This window comes from Juglans microcarpa x Juglans regia, chromosome 5D (genome assembly GCF_004785595.1).
Source record: "Juglans microcarpa x Juglans regia isolate MS1-56 chromosome 5D, Jm3101_v1.0, whole genome shotgun sequence".
In the NCBI taxonomy this organism is placed as follows: domain Eukaryota; kingdom Viridiplantae; phylum Streptophyta; class Magnoliopsida; order Fagales; family Juglandaceae; genus Juglans; species Juglans microcarpa x Juglans regia.
In genome coordinates, this window is record NC_054602.1 from 2,439,642 (window position 1) to 2,462,320 (window position 22,679).

The 22,679-nt window shown below is 36.7% G+C and overlaps 2 protein-coding genes across 5 annotated transcripts; one reads left to right on the forward strand and one right to left on the reverse strand.

Annotated features, from left to right (window-relative positions):
* The first annotated feature begins 5,795 nt into the window (after nucleotides 1-5,795).
* LOC121265955 lies at nucleotides 5,796-10,304 on the forward strand. Of its 4 annotated transcripts, none has more exons than XM_041169636.1 (5): nucleotides 5,796-6,511; nucleotides 6,666-6,789; nucleotides 6,994-7,126; nucleotides 8,747-9,572; nucleotides 10,033-10,304. In XM_041169636.1, exons 4-5 carry the CDS (start codon nucleotides 8,948-8,950, stop codon nucleotides 10,224-10,226), a joined length of 819 nt encoding a protein of 272 aa, XP_041025570.1. In that variant the 5' UTR covers nucleotides 5,796-6,511; nucleotides 6,666-6,789; nucleotides 6,994-7,126; nucleotides 8,747-8,947; the 3' UTR covers nucleotides 10,227-10,304. The 4 variants fall into 4 exon arrangements, with proteins under 4 accessions (XP_041025570.1, XP_041025569.1, XP_041025568.1 ...); XM_041169635.1 differs by having other exon boundaries at nucleotides 6,994-7,088; XM_041169634.1 differs by lacking the exons at nucleotides 5,796-6,511; nucleotides 6,666-6,789; nucleotides 6,994-7,126 and adding exons at nucleotides 7,657-7,944; nucleotides 8,321-8,436.
* Nucleotides 10,305-12,384: 2,080 nt separating this feature from the next.
* LOC121264647 lies at nucleotides 12,385-22,152 on the reverse strand. The gene is made up of 8 exons (XM_041167923.1): nucleotides 21,676-22,152; nucleotides 20,530-20,898; nucleotides 20,185-20,444; nucleotides 16,986-17,127; nucleotides 16,408-16,779; nucleotides 16,136-16,267; nucleotides 15,114-15,242; nucleotides 12,385-15,002 (listed from the first exon to the last, which is right to left on the reverse strand). Exons 1-8 carry the CDS (start codon nucleotides 21,790-21,792, stop codon nucleotides 12,645-12,647), a joined length of 3,879 nt encoding a protein of 1,292 aa, XP_041023857.1. The 5' UTR covers nucleotides 21,793-22,152; the 3' UTR covers nucleotides 12,385-12,644.
* Between the last annotated feature and the right edge of the window lie 527 nt (nucleotides 22,153-22,679).

Sequence of the window (22,679 nt, forward strand, 5' to 3'; positions counted from 1 at the left end):
ATGTCAATTTTTTTTTTTAAATATAATGCCTGCAAATGAACATAGCAACTAACTAAACTAATGAACAGTTTAACTCGATTCGTATATAGTTGTTTTAAATTCGATTTATTTAATAAATAAAATGTTGGTAAAAACTAATATAAATTTAAATATTAAACGAGCAAAATCTATATAAATTCGACTTCACTCGATTTAAATTTGTGAATAAAATTGGTATAAACTCGAGTTGACTCATTTGACACTGTTCTTTAACAAATATAATTGGCTTGCAAATAAAAATTTTGAGATACAAAACAAGTAGACTTAATTTAATATAACATAATTTAATTTTTAATAATAATTTTTAAATTTTATCCTTAAAAATTAAATCTTAATAACTCAGCGATAAGATGGTGTCTTCCAATGGGGTTGCAATTAAACAAGGATCGCTAGCATGGACCGTTGTATTTGAATTTTTTTTTTTAAATATTTTTTAACATCTTTAATTATTAAAAAATATATATATATACAACTTTATTAATAATTACTTTTAATTATTAAAAAAATAAAATACAAACCCTAATTTTTAGGATACCATGTATATTTTCCATTAGAAAATAGAAAGAGGTAGGCTTAAAAATGTCTTCAATGAATGCAACCCTCTGGCCGAGAGCAATGCTTTGTGGAGGGCAGTCGAGCACTGTACTGAGTTGAATCTCAAAAGTGTAATGTTTGAAGGAGACTCACAGATTGTGGCAAAAGCAGTTAGCAGCTCAAAGGAGGAGAGTCTAAAAGAAATATGTAGATAGATTCAGTATGATAAACTTATACAGTTTGAATCAGATATATGAATGGAAACAGAGTCTTTTACAATAAAAATAAAATAAAAATGAATGCAACCCTTTTGGTGGTGGCACATTATCCGGTGAGCACAGCCCAACTAAGTAAGCGCCTCCGCCCGAAACTGGTGGGTTTCAGTTCAGGACTCCACAAAGTCACAAACATCCAACGTCTGAAAATATGCCCGAGGCCAACACGTGAAGGTAGCGGTAACAACGGACAGGTGGTGGGTGCTCATGGAGAGGCCGCCTCAGGCTCCCATCACTTACTCACAATTCACAAAGCACGAAAAAGAAAAAGGACTAATTATGATCAGCATAAAACAAACTCCCAGGCAGAAGCAGGCTATGACTTCAATTTCCTGAAACGTGTTGTTCATGCATATAAAAAAAACAGGCAATGCTTCTGGCTCCCCATATGTTTGTCCGAGTCACGGGTGCAGATTGACACCCCCATCTTGTTTCAGTTGGGTTGTCTGCTTCAATTGAAGTTATGGCTCTGGTGGGTTTGTTTTGGTTCCAATAAAAAAGATTAATGTTGTTAGCTGCCTCACCTTCTACCATTTTGTTTTCATGGAACTACTGTCTATTTAGGATCCTAAATCAGTTATTTTATTTGGTGTTTTAAACATTCAAATTCTAATTGCTGAGTGAATGGAAAGCGGTTTCGATCACGTAACAAAGCCACTGCTAAAAAGTGAAGGTGAAAACCTCAGCCCGAATGGCCGATATTTGTGAATTGGCAACACTGTTACCGCTCTCAAATGTGACTTCTTCTCCAAATTGTTCGACAAACTTCGCTCTGGGCTCGATCCTGAGAGTCATTTTCGTTTGGACCTTTCTAAAAATGCTGACTTAATCAAAGATATATACCCCAAATTAATCTTCGAACTTTGTTGTTCATTAAAAAAAAAAAAGAAAATACTTCCTAATTAATTCTTTCTAATCCCGCATCCTCACTGGCAAAACTTGAGTTCTGCTATGGATTTGTATTCAAGCTGATATGTGTATAGACTTAGAGTGTGTTTGGATGTTGAAATGAGTTGAGTTGAGTTGAGATGATATAATATTGTTAGAATATTATTTTTTAATATTATTATTTTGAGATTTGAAAAAGTTGAATTGTTTATTATATTTTCTGTTGAAATTTGAAAAAGTTGTAATGATGAGTTGAGATGAGTTGAGAGGAGTTGAAGATCCAAACTAAACCTTAGGGTTCGAGAACAGAGAGAGAGATTTGGACAAAATGCTTTTGTATTATTGTATATTTCTGTTAATTCTTTACAATAAAAAAGAAGTATTTATATGTACTAAAATACAAGGACAGAAAGGTAATTGTACATATAAAGAAAAGAACTAATGTATTTCTAATAGTCCCCCTCAAGATGAAGTGTATATATCTAGGACACCCATCTTGCTAAGCAATAAATGGAATTGTTGAGACTCAAGTGCCTTGGTGAAAATGTCACTAAGCTGAGAATGGGAAGCAACATGAAATGGTTTGATCATCTTTGCTTGGAGCTTTTCTCTCACGATATGGCAATCAATTTCGATGTGCTTTGTCCTTTTATGGAAAACTGGATTAGCAGCAATGTGAATGGCTGCTTCACATGGCTGCTTTGCTATCACAGAATAATAGAGCTGGTTTGGCATGAGTAATCTGAAAATCCGCTAACAATGTAATTAACCAAGAAATCTCACAAGTAGTAGAGGTCATAGCTCTATATTCAGCTTCAGCTGAGGACTTTGAGACAGTTTGTTGCTTCTTAGACTTCCAGGAAATTAAAGAATTCCAAGGAACACACAAAAACCTGTAATGGATCTTCTAGTATCCATACAACCAGCCCAATCTGAGTCACAAAATGCTTTAAGATGGAAATCAGAGCTGGCTGGAAAGAATAGGCCTTGACCAGGTGCTCCCTTCAAGTATCCAAGCACTTGGTGTAGAGCATTTAAATGTGGCTGCCTTGGTTTATCCATATACTGACTTAGAACTTGCACAGAATAGGAGATGTCTGGCTGTGATATAGTGAGGTAAATAAGCCTCCCAATTAACCTCCTATATAAAGAAGGATCATCTAAAGGTTCACCTTCTAAATTTGAGAATTTTGAATTTTGTTCCATAGGAAAAGCAACTGATTTTGCAGCCAGGAAACCTGAATCTTGCAAAATATCTAACACATATTTTCTTTGACACAATATTATGCCTTTGGAAGACCTAGCAACTTCCATTCCAAGAAAATATTTCAAGGTGCCCAAATCCTTGATTCTGAATTTATTGTCCAGAAATGTCTTTAAATCAGAAATTAAGTTCAAATTATTACTAGTTAGAATAATATCATCAACATAGACTAACAAAGCAATGAAAGAACTGTTTTCTGACTTAATAAAGAGTGTATGATCAGATTTGGCTTGCTGAAAACCATACTCAATAATGGTTATGGATAGCTTGGAGAACCATTGTTGCTGAAAACCATACTCAATAATGGTTATGGATAGCTTGGAGAACCATTGTCTAGAGACTTGCCTTAACCCATAAAGAGACTTTTGTAATTTACAAACTCTAGAGTCCCCCTGTTTGGCATATCCGGGTGGAATGGACATATACACTTCTTTATTTAAATCTCCATGCAAGAATGCATTATTTACATCCAACTGATGTAAATGTCAATTTTTGGCAGCTGCTATGGCCAATAGACATCTCACTATAGTCATTTTAGCAACTGGAGAAAAAGTCTCCTGAAAATCAAGTCCATCAATTTGGTTGTACCCCTTTGCAACCAAACGAGCTTTGTACCTTTCAATGGTACCATCAGCTTTATATTTAACTCGATAAACCCACTTACACCCTATCGGCTTCTTTCCCATAGGTAAAGTAGTGAGAGTCCAAGTTATATTTGCCTCAAGGGCTTTGATTTCAGCATTCATAGCTTCTTGCCAGTCAGGAATTTGGTTTGCTTGTGAGAAGGTTTGAGGTTCAGAAATAGAAGAATTGACAAAAGCAAAGTGCTTATGAGAGCTAGAGATTTTATCATAAGAAAGGACATTAGAAAGAGGGAATTTGATACCTGAAGACTTGTCCTACAAAGAAATAGATTGTGATGAATGTTGAGAGGCCAGCTGATAATGATAGTCTTCCAAGTATCTTGGTGGTTTTCTGATTCTTGTAGATTGCCGAATTGGAACATTGGAATTGTTGGAATTTGAGAGAGAGTTTTCTATGGAAGATGATGAATCTAGAAATGTAGAAATTGGAGAGAATTCTGTTAAATTGGGAGAAGGTATTTGTGGAAAAGGTAAAGGAGAAAATATAGAATCTGGAAAATCAGAAACTGGTTTAGGAAAAACGAAAGAGCTAAAAGGTTTAACAGGAAAAGAAGTGGTAATTGTACATAACCCACAGGTTCCAGGATCGTAACCTGGCTCTGATACCATGACAAAACTTGAGTTCTGCTATGGATTTGTGTTCAAGCTGATATGTGTACAGAGTTAGGGTTTGAGAACAAAGAGAGAGATTTGGACAGAATGTTTTTGTATTATTGTGTATTTTTGTTAATTCTTTACAATAAAAAAGAAGTATTTATATGTACTAAAATACAAGGACATAAAGGTAATTGTACATATAAGAAAAGAACTAATGTATTTCTAATATTCACCTTTTATCCGAAGAGGTTGGACTAAACAACACAGTACTGCTAGATAGTGTCGAGAGGAAATGAATATATTTTTTTGCTCCAGTACCACTTTACAGAAATTATTGTTGTCATGAGTTGGTTTGGCTAAAACTCTCATGATCTATTATTTCAACTATGAGTGATTAATCTTATCTCATATATTCAAATAATTGTTCTTGCCATTTCTATGTTCATTCATTTAGTTTTGTTGATCTCAGGGGAGAAGGAATACTACGAAAAATAGTTTACCACCCTAAGGTCTTTTGAGGAAGTAGACTCCCTAGATTCGCCCGATGTTACTCATGATGAAGCGCAAGTTTATGAAGAACAAGACCAAAGAATGATGAACTTTTCTAACTGCACAAATATTTTTTTGCTTGCTTTCAAGGTTATCTTGTACACATTTTTTGTTGTCATGTTATGTTAGGTGTTCTTATTTCTCAACCTCAAAAGCTAGTTCAAAAGGTAAGATTTTTCCTCACACTTATAAACTGACAAGCCCCTTCCACAATCGATGTGGGACAACCCCAACAATCTCCCCTCACACATCGGACTCTGGGTCAAAGCAGCAACAACTTGTTTCTCCCACAGATTGTTGGGCCTAAGACTATTGGTAAATTTGGGCTCTGATACTAGTGTTAATGAGTGGTCTTAGGCCTCTTTCTACCTCAAAAGCTAGTTCAAGAGATAGAGGTTTTCCCTCACACTTATAAACTGACCACTAGTCATTTTCACAACCGACGTGGGGCAATCCCAACATGTTATTCTCTTATTGCTGCCACTTTGCATGGTATTTTGACGCATGAAAGGTTTTAGCAAATGTTGTTCCATGTTATAGCATTCAAAACGCTCTTCTTTCTTTTACATAACATTTTCCTCTGACCTTCTTGTTGTTATAACTACCACTGCCACCTTAATTAGGATGATCAGATGGTGATGGACTTGAGTCAAAAGTATGGACTTTTTTGAGGCCATAGGATCGATTGGAGGTTAATCTTATAGAGCTCTGGATACCATGAGAAGATTTTAGACAGTAATGGAAACCACAACAACTTGCATATGGCGTAGGAGATTCTATTATATAGAAACTTTACAAGAAAGTAAACGTTACAGACTATTAAAGTTGAACATGCTATACAAGGAAAGATGACTATATATTCTATAATTAGAACAAATCAGTTCCTACATCTATGGCTCTTTACATTGCTGTATATTGCTTCCTTGATATCAGTCTTGATTCTCTCCTTGATGTCTGTCGTAATTATCTCTAGAGAACAAAACTGTGTTATCTTCAACAGTGCATGAATATGAATTGTTCGTTTCATCATATGCCATTTTAAACCCTATCTCTTTCTTTCTCTCAATTGTGATCCCTTTTCATTTGTCCTTTTTCTTTCTGAAAAAATGGGGCCATGTTTTGTATGGAATGACTATATATTTTCATCAACTGCAGATATATGTTACAGTGACGAGTGGATCCTTAGCCATTGCAGCATCGACACTAGATTCATTGCTAGATCTAATGGCTGGTGGTATACTTTGGTTCACACATTTTTCAATGAAAACTATAAATATCTACAAGAATCCTATTGGAAAGTTGAGAATGCAACCAGTAGGCATTATCATCTTCGCTGCTATCATGGCTACACTTGACCATTTATTAATGTTTCTCAGGAAATAATTATTGTACGGAATGTGCACCATTATGTGTGTGTATCTATATATATATATGTATATGTATATATATTGTTTACTATATATATAAAACTTACTCTCTGACATAGTTGATCATGATGAGCTCATGAGATGATTAAATGATACCGTAGCCCCATCCGTACAGGCTTTCAAGTGCTTGTCCAGGCTGTAGAACAACTGATCAAAGGGCAACCTTCTGAGAAAATGACCTCGGAGCATTTGGTCTAGTTGTATGCAATAATGCTAACAGCTGCTGGAGTGAAACTTGCCCTTTGGTTTTACTGTAGCAGCTCAGGAAACAAAATTGCCCGTGCCTATGCAAAGGTTGAACTACACACACACACATATATATATATATATATATGAAAGCTTGCGGATTTTAGCAATTAAGTCGTTTCTCCATGATACATTAATGTTATTGGCTTGTTTGAGTCCCTAGTCATAATTTATTGTTTCACCTATTAATGATGATTAGCAGGACCATTACTTTGATGTGGTAACAAATGTAGTTGGTTTGGTTTTAGGTGGATTGACCAATTGGTGCAATAATCCTTGCACTTATACAATTTCAAATTGGACTGGAACTGTATAGGAAAATGCAGGTTCTCTCTCTCTCTCTCTCCTTGCTTTGTTTCATCAATGAGAACTGACAAGGAATTATGATTTAAAGATATAATTCCTGAATAATAAAACTTCTGATATAGAGATTTTGTGGGAACGATCTTGCATGTTCCTTTTTAATGTTCAAAACTTTATTTTATTACGTGTTAGTCATGCTTTTCTTATTTACTAGTTTCTTCAAGTAGTCTTTCTAGTTGGACAATCTGCTCCTCCCGAAGTCCTGCAGAAACTCACATAACTTGTCCTAGGGCACCACCCAAAAATTAAACGTGTTGACACGGTCGTGCTTACACCTTTGGTGTTCTTTATTTTGTTGAGGTTTGTTGACTAATTTTTGTTTAAGCAGTCATTTATATTTGTCTATCTTAAGAAGTATTGGCATGGGTTTGGTTTGAACTTAGCATCTCTATTCTAATACTATGTAAAAAGTATTATTTATCTTAAAAATTTAAGTTTATGAGAAGATATAGATTTAATTATTTATATTATATTCTATGTGAGATTTTCTCATCAACACTCTTATACACACTCTCTCTCTAATAAATTACAGAAGTTTTTATTACTTGTATCATGTGATAAAAAAATAAATAAATAAATAAATGGTATGGTACATCCACAAAGATGTAGAGAATTTTATTTCCGATGATTACAAAAATAAGTGCGGCAGCCGTACAAGAGTATAACACAATATATAAATAAACCATAATCAGTAGGTCAGATCGAAGAGCCAAAATGCATCTCAATGGTATAATACAATATATAAGTACACATTGACCCAAGTCTCCGTTCTATGGTCCAAACCTCATTGAAAATTACTAAAAGATCGTAACGGATTCCTATTGAGTTAGGTCATCAACCGGGCCACCACGAACAAAACCACGCTCGACACGCACACAAAAAAAAAAACCCAACATAAGATTCTCTCTCTCGCAACCCTTTCGGTCACAAGTGACCCAGAAGATAATGGTCAATGGACCGGAACGAAGACACTACTGAAAAGATGGGCCAAGGCCCAGAATTAGGGTTTCATTTCAGTGACACCAAGCTGCGTGTCACTACTCTCAACTATCATCTCTAGCGATAGCGCGAGAATAACTTCGCAAAGTCCCAAGAGGCCTTGATTCGCAGCGCTTAAGGTTAGAATTCTATACTCCGGTATCATTTCTGGTTCTTTTCCTGCATAAATGTTCTTACTTTGTGAACTTGATGATATTTCAGACATAGGCATACACGAGAGAATGCAATTCTCTTTTTTTTTTCTCCTTTTTTTTTTTGGGTGCTTGTTTTATTCTTATCAACAAAATGAAAAGACTTCACTCTACTAATCCATCAAGTTGCTCCAAAGTCAAATGGCTTTATTTTTGTCTTGTTTCCTCAGGTTTCAAATGAGACCCAGTGTTTCAATGTCTTCTCTTTTTTCCCCAATTTTTGTTTCAATGTGCGTTTGTGACGACAAAATAAAGCCGAATTACTCTGGAATGAGTTTGCTTTGTCTCACCTCTGCGTGTTTAGGGTCTTGGGAAAAAGCTACTGTCCGATATATGCGTATAAGATACATGGTGTCTGTAAGAGGTTCTAGAAAAATGGAGTTTGGTTGATTTTGGAGTCCATCTACAAATTCAATCCTAGTACGGTTCTGCTGTTGCTCGACTAATCTTCAAAACTTGTTAATTATCTCTTTTGTTTTTTTCTTCTTTATGAAATATTGTGTATGTCGTGTAATTTCTTGATTGATTGTTGAAGGTTAATAGCTGATTCCTGATGGTTGAGATTAGCCTATGCATAATTAATTTATGTTAAAATCAACTTTTTCTTTCAACAAGTTATATTCCGTGTACAACAATTTAGCATTCTGGACTATCAAAGTTATTTTATTAGGATTTGGCTTTTTGTTCACATTATTACTTTGCATCAACGTTGTTGGCTTTCTCTTGACAGAGACCTAGAACAAGAAGGGATACGGGTGATCAACAAGAATAGACGCAGGGGATATAAATCATAGACTGACCAGAGGATCTTTGAAAAGATTGGTCGTGACTTCTTTGGGTTCAGTTTTCACTGTCAAATAGGCACTTAGTGCTGAAGTTGCTCCTCTGATACAAGGAGTATCCCCAGAAGGGAGTAGACGAATTTTTTTCCATGAATTCCTTCTGTTCACCTACTTCTCTTCTCCTTCCGTCACCTAGACGGCGGTTCACACCTTGTCTTCAAGTGCAACCACAAAATTTATGCACAAACTTTCATCATTATCGTGTTCATCACTCCTTTCCACATTTTCTCTCATTTCAATTCATTCCACATCATTCACTACTTACTCATAAGTTATCCACTGGTGCTACAGTTCCTTCAAATGAAGGAACAGTGTCTGTGATTAACTTAGAAGACTTTGTTGAAAAAGATTGGTCATTTCTTGATTCAGATAAATTTGTATCTGGAGATGAGCTTAACAGAAAGATTGAACACATTATTACTGCGGGACAGATTGAAGAAACTTCTAAGGTTTTGGTTTCAATTGGTTCTGAAGGATTTATAGATCGGTTGGTTGATTCATCACCATGCAATCTTTTGCTTGTCGTCCATGATTCACTTTTTCTGTTAGCTGGCATCAAAGAAAAATATGACAATGTTAAGTGTTGGCAAGGAGAACTTATATATGTACCAGAGAAGTGGGCGCCACTAGATGTTGTGTTCCTCTATTTTCTGCCTGCTTTACCCTTCAAACTCGACCAGGTCTTTGAAGCACTTGCAAAATGCTGTTTGCCTGGTAATTTTTTAGCAGATATTTTCATGTGCTGTTATTTATCTTAAACCTATTAGTTCCTTTTTAAAGCAGCATTCTCCCTTGACTCCATCCCCCTTTGACTCATGCAATTCTCCTCTGTACATCTAAGTAGAACACACCCCGATTCTTGGCATAACTTCCATAATATCAACTCTATGCTTGTAGTATATGTTTCTTCGCCAGGACAAAAAACAATTATATAGGTTACTTCAACTTGTTCTACTTTGATGTGGAACTGCTTTTGTAGTAATAAACAATGAAGGTGGTGTGGTTGTGAATTACAAATCAAAATAAATAAATAAATGATGAAATGTTGTGGATGAAGCTGTATTAGCACAGCTTTGTCTGTATGCTGAAAGAATAGCATGGTTCTTATACAGTGCTCTTGCTTCCTTTTTATGTCACTACTTAAGGTTATAAGTTCTTTATATTGCTTGTACAGGTGCACGGGTGGTTATCAGCCATCCCAAAGGAAGGGAAGTCTTAGAGCAGCAGCAACAACAGTATCCGGATGTCATAATTTCAGATTTGCCCGATAAGACGACTTTACAGAAAGTTGCAGCTAATCATTCTTTTGACATGGTTGAATTTTTAGATGAGCCCGGTTTTTATCTTGCTGTTTTGAAGTTCTCTTAGGCGAGAAACTGAAAACAGAATTGTACCTAAACAAAACTTGAATTTCTGTGTCATTAAAGGGTTTCATCACGATTTCATATTGCAAGAGTTGTGGCCATTGCGTACCACACATCTTGTGGATCTATTTCTTTGGTGACTGACAGACACTACTTGTGGCCATTGCTTACCACACATCTTGTTTAGAGGGCATGCTTATTTTACATACATAGTTTAAACTTTAAACTGGTTTGAGTTAAAATGTTTTGTTGAGTTTTGAAAAATGAGAGATAAAAAATTGAATAAAAATATTATAAAGTTAAAAAATTATTTAAATATTACTTCTGTTTTAAAATTTGAAAAAATTGTGTTGATTTTTGTGTTTTGTTTAGAAGTTTGAAAAAATTGTATTGTTTTTTGTATTTAGATAATGATTAAATAAAAAAGTTGAAGATTTGAAATTGAAAAATGTTTTGTATTTGAGTGATATTTAAAAAATAAATTTTAATAAATTTTAAGAATTTCTTATCTCTCCAAACATGCACTTCGCAAACTTCATGATGAGAGGGAAATTGCAAGTTGTTCGCGGAAACCATTTCGCAAGGCAACTTTTAGTGCAAGAGGGTGACCATTGTCCAGCCTAGGCAACATGCAGAGCCAACGAGGTTTGCCTATGTAAAACACTTCCTGTTGTATTACAGTTAGGGAGGTTAGTCCTATATATATCCATCGTTCCACCAGAAATAGTAATCAAAATTTAAGCTAACCATCATTTGAGAGTAATTCGATGGTAAAAGATTATATGCTTCATGGCTACATAAATGTTGGGGCTGAACTAAAGAATTTGAACTCGGGATTAGGGTGTAAATCGATTCGGTCCGGTTCGGTATTTTCAGTCCATCATTTTCTTTGGACCAAACATCCATAGGCTATCGGTTTGGCCGGTATAGCTACTGGTCTGGTCTGTCCATTCAGTCCGGCCTACTTATTTAATTATTTTATTCATTTTTTTTCAAATAGATTATTAAAAAAATTATTTAAATTACTAAATTAAAATTAAGTAGATTATTAATGTGGATTATGTAACTAACTCATTAAAAAAATATTTTACTATAATTATATTTATGATGTTGATAGTTACTACTTACTAACTTATACTTTACTTTTTAGTATGCATAATTATTAATTGTTGGGGTGGAGACTGGTTTTGGAGCTGAAAAATCGAGAAACAGTGAGCTCGCTCGACTGTCACTGGACCTAGAGCTCAAGTGAAGCTCTAACCATGAGTTCGCTCGAGGTGTGCTCGACAGTGGGCTCGAGCAAAGCTCAATCTGTGAGTTTACTCGACTCTCGCACAACAGTAGGCTTGAGCGAGACATAAACTCCAGTGTTTATTCGAGCCACGCTCAATACCCGCTAGACACATTGTCAATAAATATCAAATAATTTCATTGTACATAGATTATTCATGCTTGCTTGCAACTTAGGTATTTAAAAAAAAATACCTAATTATTTTAATTAAGTGTAAATAGTAAAGTATGTATGAATGTATAATGTATTAACTATTTATATATAATGACATAAATTATCACATGATTTATGATTTATTATTAATTGATAGCATATATTATTTTATATTTTATATGGTTAATGATAATAAATTAAATGAAAATTATATCATTAACTTATATAATTACTATATAAAAATAATATATTAAATTATTAAAAATATTTTTAAAAAATATATACAGGGGTTCAATCTAGTCCGGTCCAAAATTTGTAGACCCTGAAACTGGACCGAATGTCATCGGTCCACATATTTTGGGACCGAGACCGACCAGTCTATAATTCTATCTGGTTTGATCGGTTTTGCCGTTCGTAACCAAATCACTTACGACCCTAGTTGGGATTTCAAGATTTTATACTTCAACACCATAAGACTAGCAATAATCGTGGGTCAAGAAAACGTTCTTGGTAATTCATTGAAGATGTTAATAGCCTTAAAGATTAAACTAAATTTAAGAACACAAGTGTTTCAAATATTCTCAGACTATTTCATTACTATTCACTAACTATTTCACTACTATTTACAAACTACTTCACTACTATTTATAGATATTTTGAATTACTCTTGAATATCGAAACGTTTCAGACTTTCAATTCCAACAAACCAAGAAAATAATTTAATGCCAACGGATGCTTCATTTATGAAAATAAAAAATAAAAACTGAGCTCATACAGAAAAACTCTTCAAACATTATGCACTCTTGAAATCCTTTTTCCTTTTTTTTTTCTCACTCTCTCTCTCTCTATTAGGAAAACAATGAGAGAAATGGCATAACAATCAAACCATTTCTGAAGATTATTGTGAACAGAATTACAAAGTACTCAAACCTCCATTGCCAAATTAGAAGATGGGGACTAAAATACCCAACAGCTACCTTACACTTTCTCATTGCTATACTGGAAGAATGAAAACCTTATACCATTGCTCGCTGCAAACAAGTTGTATTCTTCCACTGTATTCTCTTTCTTATTTGAAGAATGATCACTCTCAACATGGTCTGTTGGACATTCTTGAGAAAAATCCCCAGTAATTCCTTCTTTCGGAGGCATGAGATGGGATTTACATCCAGTTGAAAGAGCAAAAGGGCCATCAAAATGGAATAAGGAAAACCCAGAGTTATCCAAATGCAATTTGGCAGAATTATCATTTTGCTCACCTTCAATCCCCGGTGCTTCTTTTGGATGTGGTCCGGTGGGAACCACCTTCTCTGTACTAGCTTTACTAAAAGCTTCTTGTCCTGCACCTGACTTAGAGATCTGAGTTCGCTCATCAGCAGTTCTGCCACTAGCTTTGGCAACTGGTTGATAAATTGGGACTGTGCTGGGCTTAAATACAGGGGCACCTACATGTTGCAGAGGACCATACTGCATGCAGAAGCGTGAGTTTCCATTTATACCATACCCGTGAGGGCCAGCATACAAATAGGGGTTGGTATGGGGAAAGGGCATTAATCCATTAGCATGAGCTGCAGGCCATGAAACTGGGTTTTGATGGTAAAAACCCATTGTTGAAGAAGCCTGAAACACTGGAAAGTGTATGTTTTGGTTATGCATTGGAGGAAGCACGCCTTGATGTTGAGAACCAATGCTAACAGCAGACAACCCACTATCGAAATTTTGTGAAATTCTTGTTGTTGGCTTCCCCAGAGTAACACTTGCTGCTCCATCCGATGAAAGACCAACTGATGCGCTGCTTCCCATAACCTTCCCGCCATCTGAATTCTGGTTTTTCACCATCGTAACTACGTGACACTCTGACATGCCATTTTGGATGCATGCTTCTCTTCCTTCTGATTGCTGGCTGGCATCTTCTGAATCAGATGTGGAAGAGGATTCCAGATTTCCATGGTTTGAAGAGGCTGTATTGCTGTCACCCTCACTCAAGCATGCTGAGAAGTTATCAGAACTCAACACGGTAGTCACAATTGGATCCAAGATCCTATTAGATGCAGTTTTATCAGAACTCCCTACAGAACTGAGAGGACATAATCCAATTTCCTCAGAAGCAGCTTCGGTTAAGTTGCATTGGCCCTTTGCTCCCACACTAAATCCATTCTCACGGGGCCTGTCGGTTTCTATGCTAGAGTGTCCTGATTCCTTCGAATTACTGTCCTCCTGATCAATATCAGCTGAATCTTCACTGTGTTCACGACAACAAATGTCACCAGATGACTTGGCAAGGTTATCATCAGGTTTTGCACCTTCAACCTTGAGAGTGGTGGACCTCAAGGTGATTTCAGAGTCTGAGTTACTTCGCGGATACTTTTTCTGTGATTCCAGGGGCTCCCAAACTTTCTTGGGATAAAGTACCTCTTTTCCAGGAGGATTGTTCCCTGAGATCATCTTGTTTTTGGGTCTTCCACAGCCATCACGCAAGTATTCTATTTGATTATACTTGTTACCACGATAAAATTGCTTGGACATATCCAATGCAGGTTCTAACTTACTTGCAGCTTTGGTCTCTCGACTTACTCTGATTGTAGAAATGTGTGTATCAACCCTTGCTCTATAATCATTGTTCTGGTTACAGCTGCAAGAATGGAGGTCATATCTATCACTCAATCTGTTACTTGAAAACTTATCATTAAACTTAGGGCCACAATGTCGACCATTTGACTTTGGAACATTCATCCTCAACTGCCTATTGGATCCATTGATGCCCCTGGAAGGAGTCTCAATGTTATCACCATAATATCTTGGCTCAGATCTATTAACCATAGGCCTACATTCTGCAGCTACATATCGGCGTCTGTCAGACCACTTCAAAGATGGATCCAGTGGAACTTCTTTCTGAAATTTTGGTCTCCGACGAGAAAAATTCAATTGCTCAACTGTAAAAGAACCATTCCAATCTTTTTCATAGGTAAGTTCCCTATCAGGACTCCCATCAGGACTATCGTAGGAGTGGTCTTGCATTCTCGAACTACCATACCCATTTGAAAAATCTTCTTGAATATCAGGAGATCCAGGTCTAGATAGAATGGTATCACCTTCACTAACTGAATCCCGGCAGCTGAGGGGATTGTTTGGATCCTCATGTGATGATTCTTCCTTTGAGACATCAGGATGAAAAATAGTTTGATTTGACTCGGAGCATTTTTGTTCCTTATCCTTTTCTTTCTCTTTTAACCTTTCCTTTCGTCGGAGCTTTTTCTCTCTTTCTTTCGTTCTTCTCCTCTCTTTGCGTGCTTCTTCTTCACGTTTTTCCTTTTCTTCTTCTTCAAGAAGTTTCATCTATAGGGAATGAACGCATTAGTGAGACAAATTTCTACCAAGAAATGGTTTGCCTAGTCTATTTTTTTGGGGGGCTAAAATCCTATACTTAAATACCAAAAATATCAAGACCTGCTTTTCTAATGTGATAATTTCTTTGCATGCAACATGAACTCGTTCTTCCAGCAGTTTCAGTGCAAGGCAGACAAAAATGCTGTGTGCATTTTGGCGTGCTGTTCCTTCTCTGAAAGCCTTTTCAACCTGAAAGATGGCATTCACAAGAATCAGGTGAAGAACGTGTCATACATTCATCTACGGACACAGACAAGCTCCACTTCAGCACGCATTTAGAGACACACAACAATACTTGAAACTGAATTCAGGAGTACTGGACAGCTGCTAAGCCATTTGGAGTTGACTTTAAGAAAATTGAGAGATTTTATATGGGCCAGCTATTTTGTTGGAAAGAATTTTATTTATACTTGTAAATCGTAGCAATAACAAAAGAATTGAGCAGTTGATCAGGCATATGAGGTAGCATAATGATCTAGACCACAGAAGTTGAACCCACACAACAAGTCCTCATATCCCAAGATCTTAAGGCTGGAAAGAAAATCTTCCATTGAATCATCGTTTACTGTGTTTTTTCATTATTATTATCCACGCAACCACTCTACACCTGTTGGCTGCCGAATACTAGTATTACACTAACCATCTCAACATATTCACCACTTGTTTCATGACTGTGTTGAGGGGGGAAAGGGGGGGGGGGGGGGTCCTCTTTTTTGATTAGCTAAACATGTGTAACAAAAATAAATCCTATGTCCATTATTTTATTTTGGGGTTTAGTGATCAAACAACAGGCCAGTTGGACTCTTCCACCTCTACATTCTTGCTGTAACTCTTTCTTTTCTTCTGGGAAAAAAACTTGCAAAAACTATGTGACAAACATCTTCCTCAATCACTCTCTGTGGAGAACCAATCATAAATAGTAAAAGTGATCACAAGGGATCTCCATGCAATTATAGTCTCCTCTTAGACCAACTACCAGTCTAGCGACTGAACTTAGAAATCATTGTGTTTCTAGCCCTACTTTCCTAAAACCTGTTATATTTTAAAAAAAAAAAAAAAAAACACACAAAAACTGAACATGCCTGTTCCTTAAAAATAACAGTTGCAGCATCTAGAAGAAACTCTCGGGCAAGCTCAGGACTCTTCGCATGTTTTTGGGGACGGGAGCATTCTCCATCCAGCTCGTTTCCATCCTTGTCCATGGAATCATCATCCTGAAAGTATTAGACAAAATAAAAGATTAATCTAAATCTCACAAAGCATTACCTTCATAGATATTTGTAAACAAGAACGTAACAACTTCTGAATGCATCAAAAGAAGTTAACTAGACCTATGGAGATAGAGCTACCCTACCTCTTCTTCCTCAGCCTCTTCAGCATGCTCAAAAAACCTTCTGATACTCTCCCCTCTTGTGATTGTCACAAAACCATCCCCAACAACAAGCCTGCAATGCACACATTGATGACCCTTTAATGCATGAGCTTTTACGGAAAGCTCAGTGCAGCGACCATCTAACTTCCAAGCTTTCAGAGTGATAAAGCATGAATTTAAACCGCCAAGATCTAGACCACTGACTTGGATGCTTCCGTCCATTCCAACATTTTCAAATTCCAGAATATCAGATTTCCCTTCTCCTGTTCCAACCGCCCACTCAAAGTGATGGAATGTTCCCACAGTGTCTGAGAAAATTTGGCACCAATCAGCTTGAATTGTGTCATCTGATACCTGAGAAAATTAAAAAGAACCTTTTTTTCATAATAGGCACAACATCCATACTGAATCCACACAGAAAGCCCCAAAACATGTTTCAAAGTATCAAAACCATCATCTCAGCATTTTTCTTTGAATTATTAAGTTGAAATTTACTAGAATTTGTAATGACATGGTTCAAAGAGAGGGGTGGGGGCTTGAAGGAATGGACAAAGCCACACCTCGCATTGAAAGGCCGTATCTGCAACACAAAACCAACTAGTGCAGCGGGGTTCTCTCCGCAAGCGCTTCAGCTCCTTTAGCTCCTTGAACTCGCGAATGACATTCCTTCTGCAATCTCTGCAAAATCTCTTGCTGTCGAATCTGCACATGCATGTCATATGCTTATAAGAAAACAGAATAATGTGACATGAGATCCTGAGATCCTAATGAAACAATATGTAGCATTAGCATAAGTCTAAATGGGCAAGAGCGTTGAATGAATATGCCAGATATTCAAGTAATTGATGTGCAATAAGTGGGACAAAACAAGCAAATAACTGTGTGCAATTTTCAAGGAATGCCTCTAGTTATAAGAATGTGACTTTCTTCCTCCCCTTGACTGCCTCTTGCCAGCTCCCACCCTTCAAAGCCTTCAAACACATGCACTCATCAACAAGATTGTATTTTGTAAATCTTCTAACGATGATATCACCACATCCTTCTTGAAAGTATCAATTTACACTCATGGTGGTATTTTTTTCCTAATGGTTTTCAAGTATAATCTTAATCATGGATGGAGCCAAGGGTACTCCAGAAAGTGTGTAAATATTTAGCTTGCCAATCCCCTTCCAATGAATGCTGCACGTTTTAGAAACCTTCCCTCCTATGGCAAACACTGACAGGAAGCATCGCGTAGTAGTATACTTTGATAGGAGACAACAGTCCTATAACGAAACCTGCCCAGGGATCTTGAAACGTTTCTAATTAATATTGCCATTTACAGCTGATGCATCTAACAGTGTCAAGTCATTCTGCTCCTTAATGGTTAGACACACTAATCAGCAACTTAACGGAGCTTAATCCTCCATTTGGTTTGAAGGAGATGGGTGAGAAAAGAAAATAATAAGGAAAATGGTTGAAGACAAGCAATTTTTCATGTCCCATTTGAAAGAAACAAAGAAAGGGAAGGGAATGTGTTCTCGAGGGCCCACCATTTGACTCCTCTAGTCAACCGCAGAACTGCCAAGGAAATTGGCTTGCCTGATGCATTTTTCGAAATTTCTCCTCTTTTATTCAGCAAGTCACCAAGCGCCCATATACCATTTGTAGCAGTATTATGACGCTGATTTTTTTTTTTTTTTTTTATAAGTGTATTATGACGCTAAAATTACTATATGGGTATATATTTCCTTTCCCCTTCACCAGATAACCAATCATAAAAGCATAGATTTCCTTCCCTAGCATCTCAGTCAAACCATACATACTTAATTGCCCTACCTTTGCTCACTTTTCTTTCTCTTGTTTTTTCCTCTTTCCCTATTTGCATCCAAACAGAGTGCAAGTCCTGAATGCTTTGCATAGCACCTTTATCTCATTGAGTCTCAAACTTCCCAAGCAAAAGTCAAGGATCAAGACATCTGCTAGTTACTGGACTCCTCTGGTATCAGCAAGGCCCTCTTGGATTCCCCATCATCCATGTAACACCCACCATCAACATCACACCAAGATACAACCAAATAGACAAACTAAAAGCAGGTGCAGTGGAGATGGATTTGGAGCATTGCTTGCCCCTAGAAACAAACATGTAGTATACTCCCTGATTGCAACTAGTGTATTCTCATGATCTAATACCATTTCCTTTTTTCCAGGGAAGATATATAAAAGAAAATTGACACAGACTTTGTCACTTACAGCACATCTCCCAACCACTCTTGAAGCCTAAACTTATCAACATCCTAACTGCGTGCCTATCAGATATTTATTTCTAAATGTGATATCCCATTCTGATAAGTAATAATGGTAGGAAGTGCATGAGATCTCATATTGCTTGGGAATGAGAAGTTCTTGCTCTTTATAATGTTCCAATAGGGCCACAATTATAGCATCATTGACTAGTCCTTTTGGAATATAGGTCACTTGGCTTGGGTCTTCCATTGGGGCTTCACAAATGGTTCAGAGTCTATCCCAACAAAAAATGTAGGACTTCAATTGTGCCACCTACGACAAACTGGCCCGACGTCCTCGTTGGGAATATAAGGGGGGAGATTGTGATACCTTATTCTAATAAGTGATAAGGGTAGACGGCGTCTAAGATCTCACATTGCTTGGAAATGAGAAGTTCTAACTCTTTATAATGTTCTAATGGGGCTCCAATTGTATCATTGACTAGTCTTTTTGTAGTATAGACCATGTAACTCGGACCTTCCATTCGGGCGTTATACTTGGTATCAAAACCTATCTCAATCAAAAAGTGGGACTTGAGCTGTGTCACCTACGACGGACTGGCCTAACCAAGACGTCGGGAATATAAGGGGAGAGATTGTGATACCCCATCCTGATAAGTGATAAGGGTATATGGTGTATGTGATCACACATTATTTGGGAATGAGAAGTTATTGCTCTTTATAATATTCCAATGAAGCTCCAATTGTATCATTGACTAGTCATTTTGGAGTATAGGTCGTGTGACTTAGGCCTTCCATTGGGGCCTTACAATAAAGTTGTCCACATGAAAGATAAGTTTTTTCTTTTTTTTTAATCAACCTGCAGATTTGTGCTGGGACTATCTTTGAAGGCATCTGAACCAGAAGACAATCTTCGAAAAAACTAGAATGGTTTAAGAAGGCTTAAATCCCTAAGCCACACTAAATGTGAAAATTAAACATCATACATGCAGCCAAATTAACATTTTCTTTTCTTCTGCATCAGTTTTACCATGAATGACCACCTCCAATGTAAGCATTCATTTGACAGCTCCAATAATAGAAACTCACTTATTTACCATTAATTATCATGCATTTTTCTGCCAATATAAACTAAGGCCTGGTTTGGATGGCAAAAACCTCTCATCTCATCTCATCCCATCTTATTTCAATATCTAAACACCACAAACACAAATACTTTTCAATTTCAAATCTTCAACTTTTTCATCTAATCATTACAACTTTTTCAAACAAAATACAAAAAACAATTAAACTTTTTCAAATCTCAAAACAAAAATTATATTAAAAAATTATATTCTAACAATATTTTAATTTTATAATAATTTTATTCATTTTTTTTTCCTTTCCCAAAACCCCATAAAACAATTTCAACTCAAACAATTTCACTACTATTTATAAACCATTTCACTATTATTCATAGATCATCTCATCTTATCTCACTAACCAAAAGAGGCCTAAATGATGCGTATAAGGAATAAGCATATAGGTAAAACACCTGTACATAAGCCTCTCAATAAAATCCTCTTCCTTCATCCTTAGAAGAGACAGTCGGGTTTCTTCTCCAAGAGCTGACCAGAAATCCAGCAAAGTGTCGCAAGAAAGCCTGGCAGTGTGCAGTGCACATGTTTCCCTAATTCCATGTCCTCTGCCATAACTCGTAATTCCTTGACTTATCCAACCCCGACCACTCCCACCACAAGCATCAGGATAAAGCAATTCACGTTCCCGTTCCCTAACACGTGCACTATCAAAGACCTGATTCAAGCAAAATGTCAGCTGCTAAATTATTGAAGTATAGCTTAACAATCTAATTGCAAAATAAAATATTATTGGAAATTACATTTTGAAGTCCCTTGAGAGACTTTGCATATAGATAGCAATCCATAAGTGTCAGTGACCCGTCACGTGTCGTGGTTAGACCTCCCCAAGGATGGACAGATGGATCTTGCATTTCATCTTGGCAACCCTGAGTGATACTTGATCCACCATTGTTTTGGGTTTTTGAGGCTCCCTGTCTGTTGCAGAGAAGGTGCCCACCTGCTCCCTCCTGCTGCAAAGACTTTCCATACATGACAATCTGCAAAAAACCTTCAAGCAGTAACCCATTGCATCGAGAGCAGTACATATTTTTACGAGCTTGCTCAAAGAGGGTTTGCTTGTCAATCCTCAGAAGTTCCTGCCGAGCTTGCAGCGACAACTCACTCCAGAACTAGTCAAAAGTAAAAGACATTTTGTAAATGACAAATCACACCATCTTGTGAGTTGCACACAAACTTAAACAACCACATACTCGTGCAAAATGGCATATAGTGAATCATAATTTATAATTGTCCCTAGAAACTTATTAGCTTAACGGCAATGATTGATACAATCAAGAAAACCCAAAACCTCACTTCATCAATGGATTGAAAAATGGCTCGTGCTCCAAGATGAAACACCGAACTCTTTTATCCCCAGTTTGCATGTGCATATTTCAGTTCATGTATTTTGGTTTCCTTTATCCAGATAAAGAGACATAAAATCCCACCATGAATTACGTCCATTTATTCCAGTTTCTAAGAATCCAGGATTATGCCAGACCGAATAACCAGAGCTCTAATATCTCATTCTCTAGCTACAGAGTTATTTACTAAGAAATCAGCGCCAATGTGTTTATCATCAACTGGAAACATAAATCCTGATTTCAAGTTTAAGTTAACAAAACCAGTAATATATCAAGTGCAGCGTTTCCAAATAAATAAACCACGAGCTAACCTGTCTAGAATGGATCTGATGGATCAAATACGCATAATCCAGTCAAAACAAAGCCTCTAGCTATAAATCACAATCCGAGCCCCACAAAAAATTCATTGTCTAAACGCTTAGCACTCCAGGATCCCATACAAACTCACCCGCCCATCGAAATCCATATAAATTTAATACAAACCAATGATCCAAATCAATTTTTATTATTCTTAAAACGAGAGAGGGATTCTAATTCTAGTACCTTCTGGAGCTGGTTGTAGCTAAACATCGTCGCCATGTCTGGACCAAACACGCTGGCCGAGTACGACGCCGTTGAACCATTACTAAATTGGTCATTCCTGTGCGCTAGACCTGGCATTTTCTTTTTCAGGCGCTTGTAGAATCGTTCACCGATGCTTCCATTCCTGTCCCTTGATTACTGCGCGTTCTCGGTTCGATAAGAACCGAATCCGATCGATAAACTGAAGATTGAATCGAATCGGATTGCTGAACACGCAATTTGATTAGAAAAAATCGAATTAATTGTAAATTACAGATCGACGAGTCCCCGGATCAAAACGGTACGGCTTGGAGGTGAATCTATGGATTGGATTGGATTGGTGCGGCGAGAATTGGAAGAGATTTAGAGAGAATGATGTAGGGGTTTTTGGTCGAAAAGACGATGGAGATTTGGTGTTCCCCCGTCTATATATTTTGTAGATTGGTAATGGGAGCTATTTGGGGGCACGGTTAAAAGGGATGTTGAGGTTGCTGTTACATTTCAATTCTACGTGCGGGTTAAATTTCATAAAGATCTCACATTCTCATCATCTCCCCATTTTACAAGCTACAAATACGTTGTTCATCTTATTCTCATTTATTGTTATTTTTTCTCTCATTTTATAATGCGACATTAAATAATCAGTTTAAAAATTAAAAAATGATTTTTATTTATAATTAGTACGTAAATTTATAAATAACACAACCTTTTCCTATATGGTAAAATTAAGGGACCTGGTACGCTCGAGCAGCATGTCACGCCTTTAGGGCCAAAAAAGCTTAGTTTTATGTTACATGTATATTTCCCCGAATGTCGTACGTATTTATTATGTTGTTTTCCGTAAGCCACCGGGTATTTATTATGAAAGTAATTCTATATACAACTATAAAATATGTAAACATTTCGTAATCTCTTTGAAAAATAGTGGGTCTACTATTAAAAAATTATTTTTGTTTCATATGGATCTCATGTTTTATTCACTTTTT

What these genes read in the sequence shown, in the direction of transcription:
- LOC121265955 (XM_041169636.1), top strand. Translation starts at nt 8,948, where the DNA reads ATGAATTCCTTCTGTTCACCTACTTCTCTTCTCCTTCCGTCACCTAGA. An exon ending in TGCAAAATGCTGTTTGCCTG is followed by an intron (nt 9,573 to 10,032) that starts GTAATTTTTTAG and finishes TTGCTTGTACAG; the next exon opens with GTGCACGGGTGGTTATCAGC.
- LOC121264647 (XM_041167923.1), bottom strand. Translation starts at nt 21,792, where the DNA reads ATGCCAGGTCTAGCGCACAGGAATGACCAATTTAGTAATGGTTCAACG. An exon ending in CTGTTATTTTTAAGGAACAG is followed by an intron (nt 15,243 to 16,135) that starts GCATGTTCAGTT and finishes GCCATCTTTCAG; the next exon opens with GTTGAAAAGGCTTTCAGAGA. An exon ending in TTATCACATTAGAAAAGCAG is followed by an intron (nt 15,003 to 15,113) that starts GTCTTGATATTT and finishes CATTCCCTATAG; the next exon opens with ATGAAACTTCTTGAAGAAGA.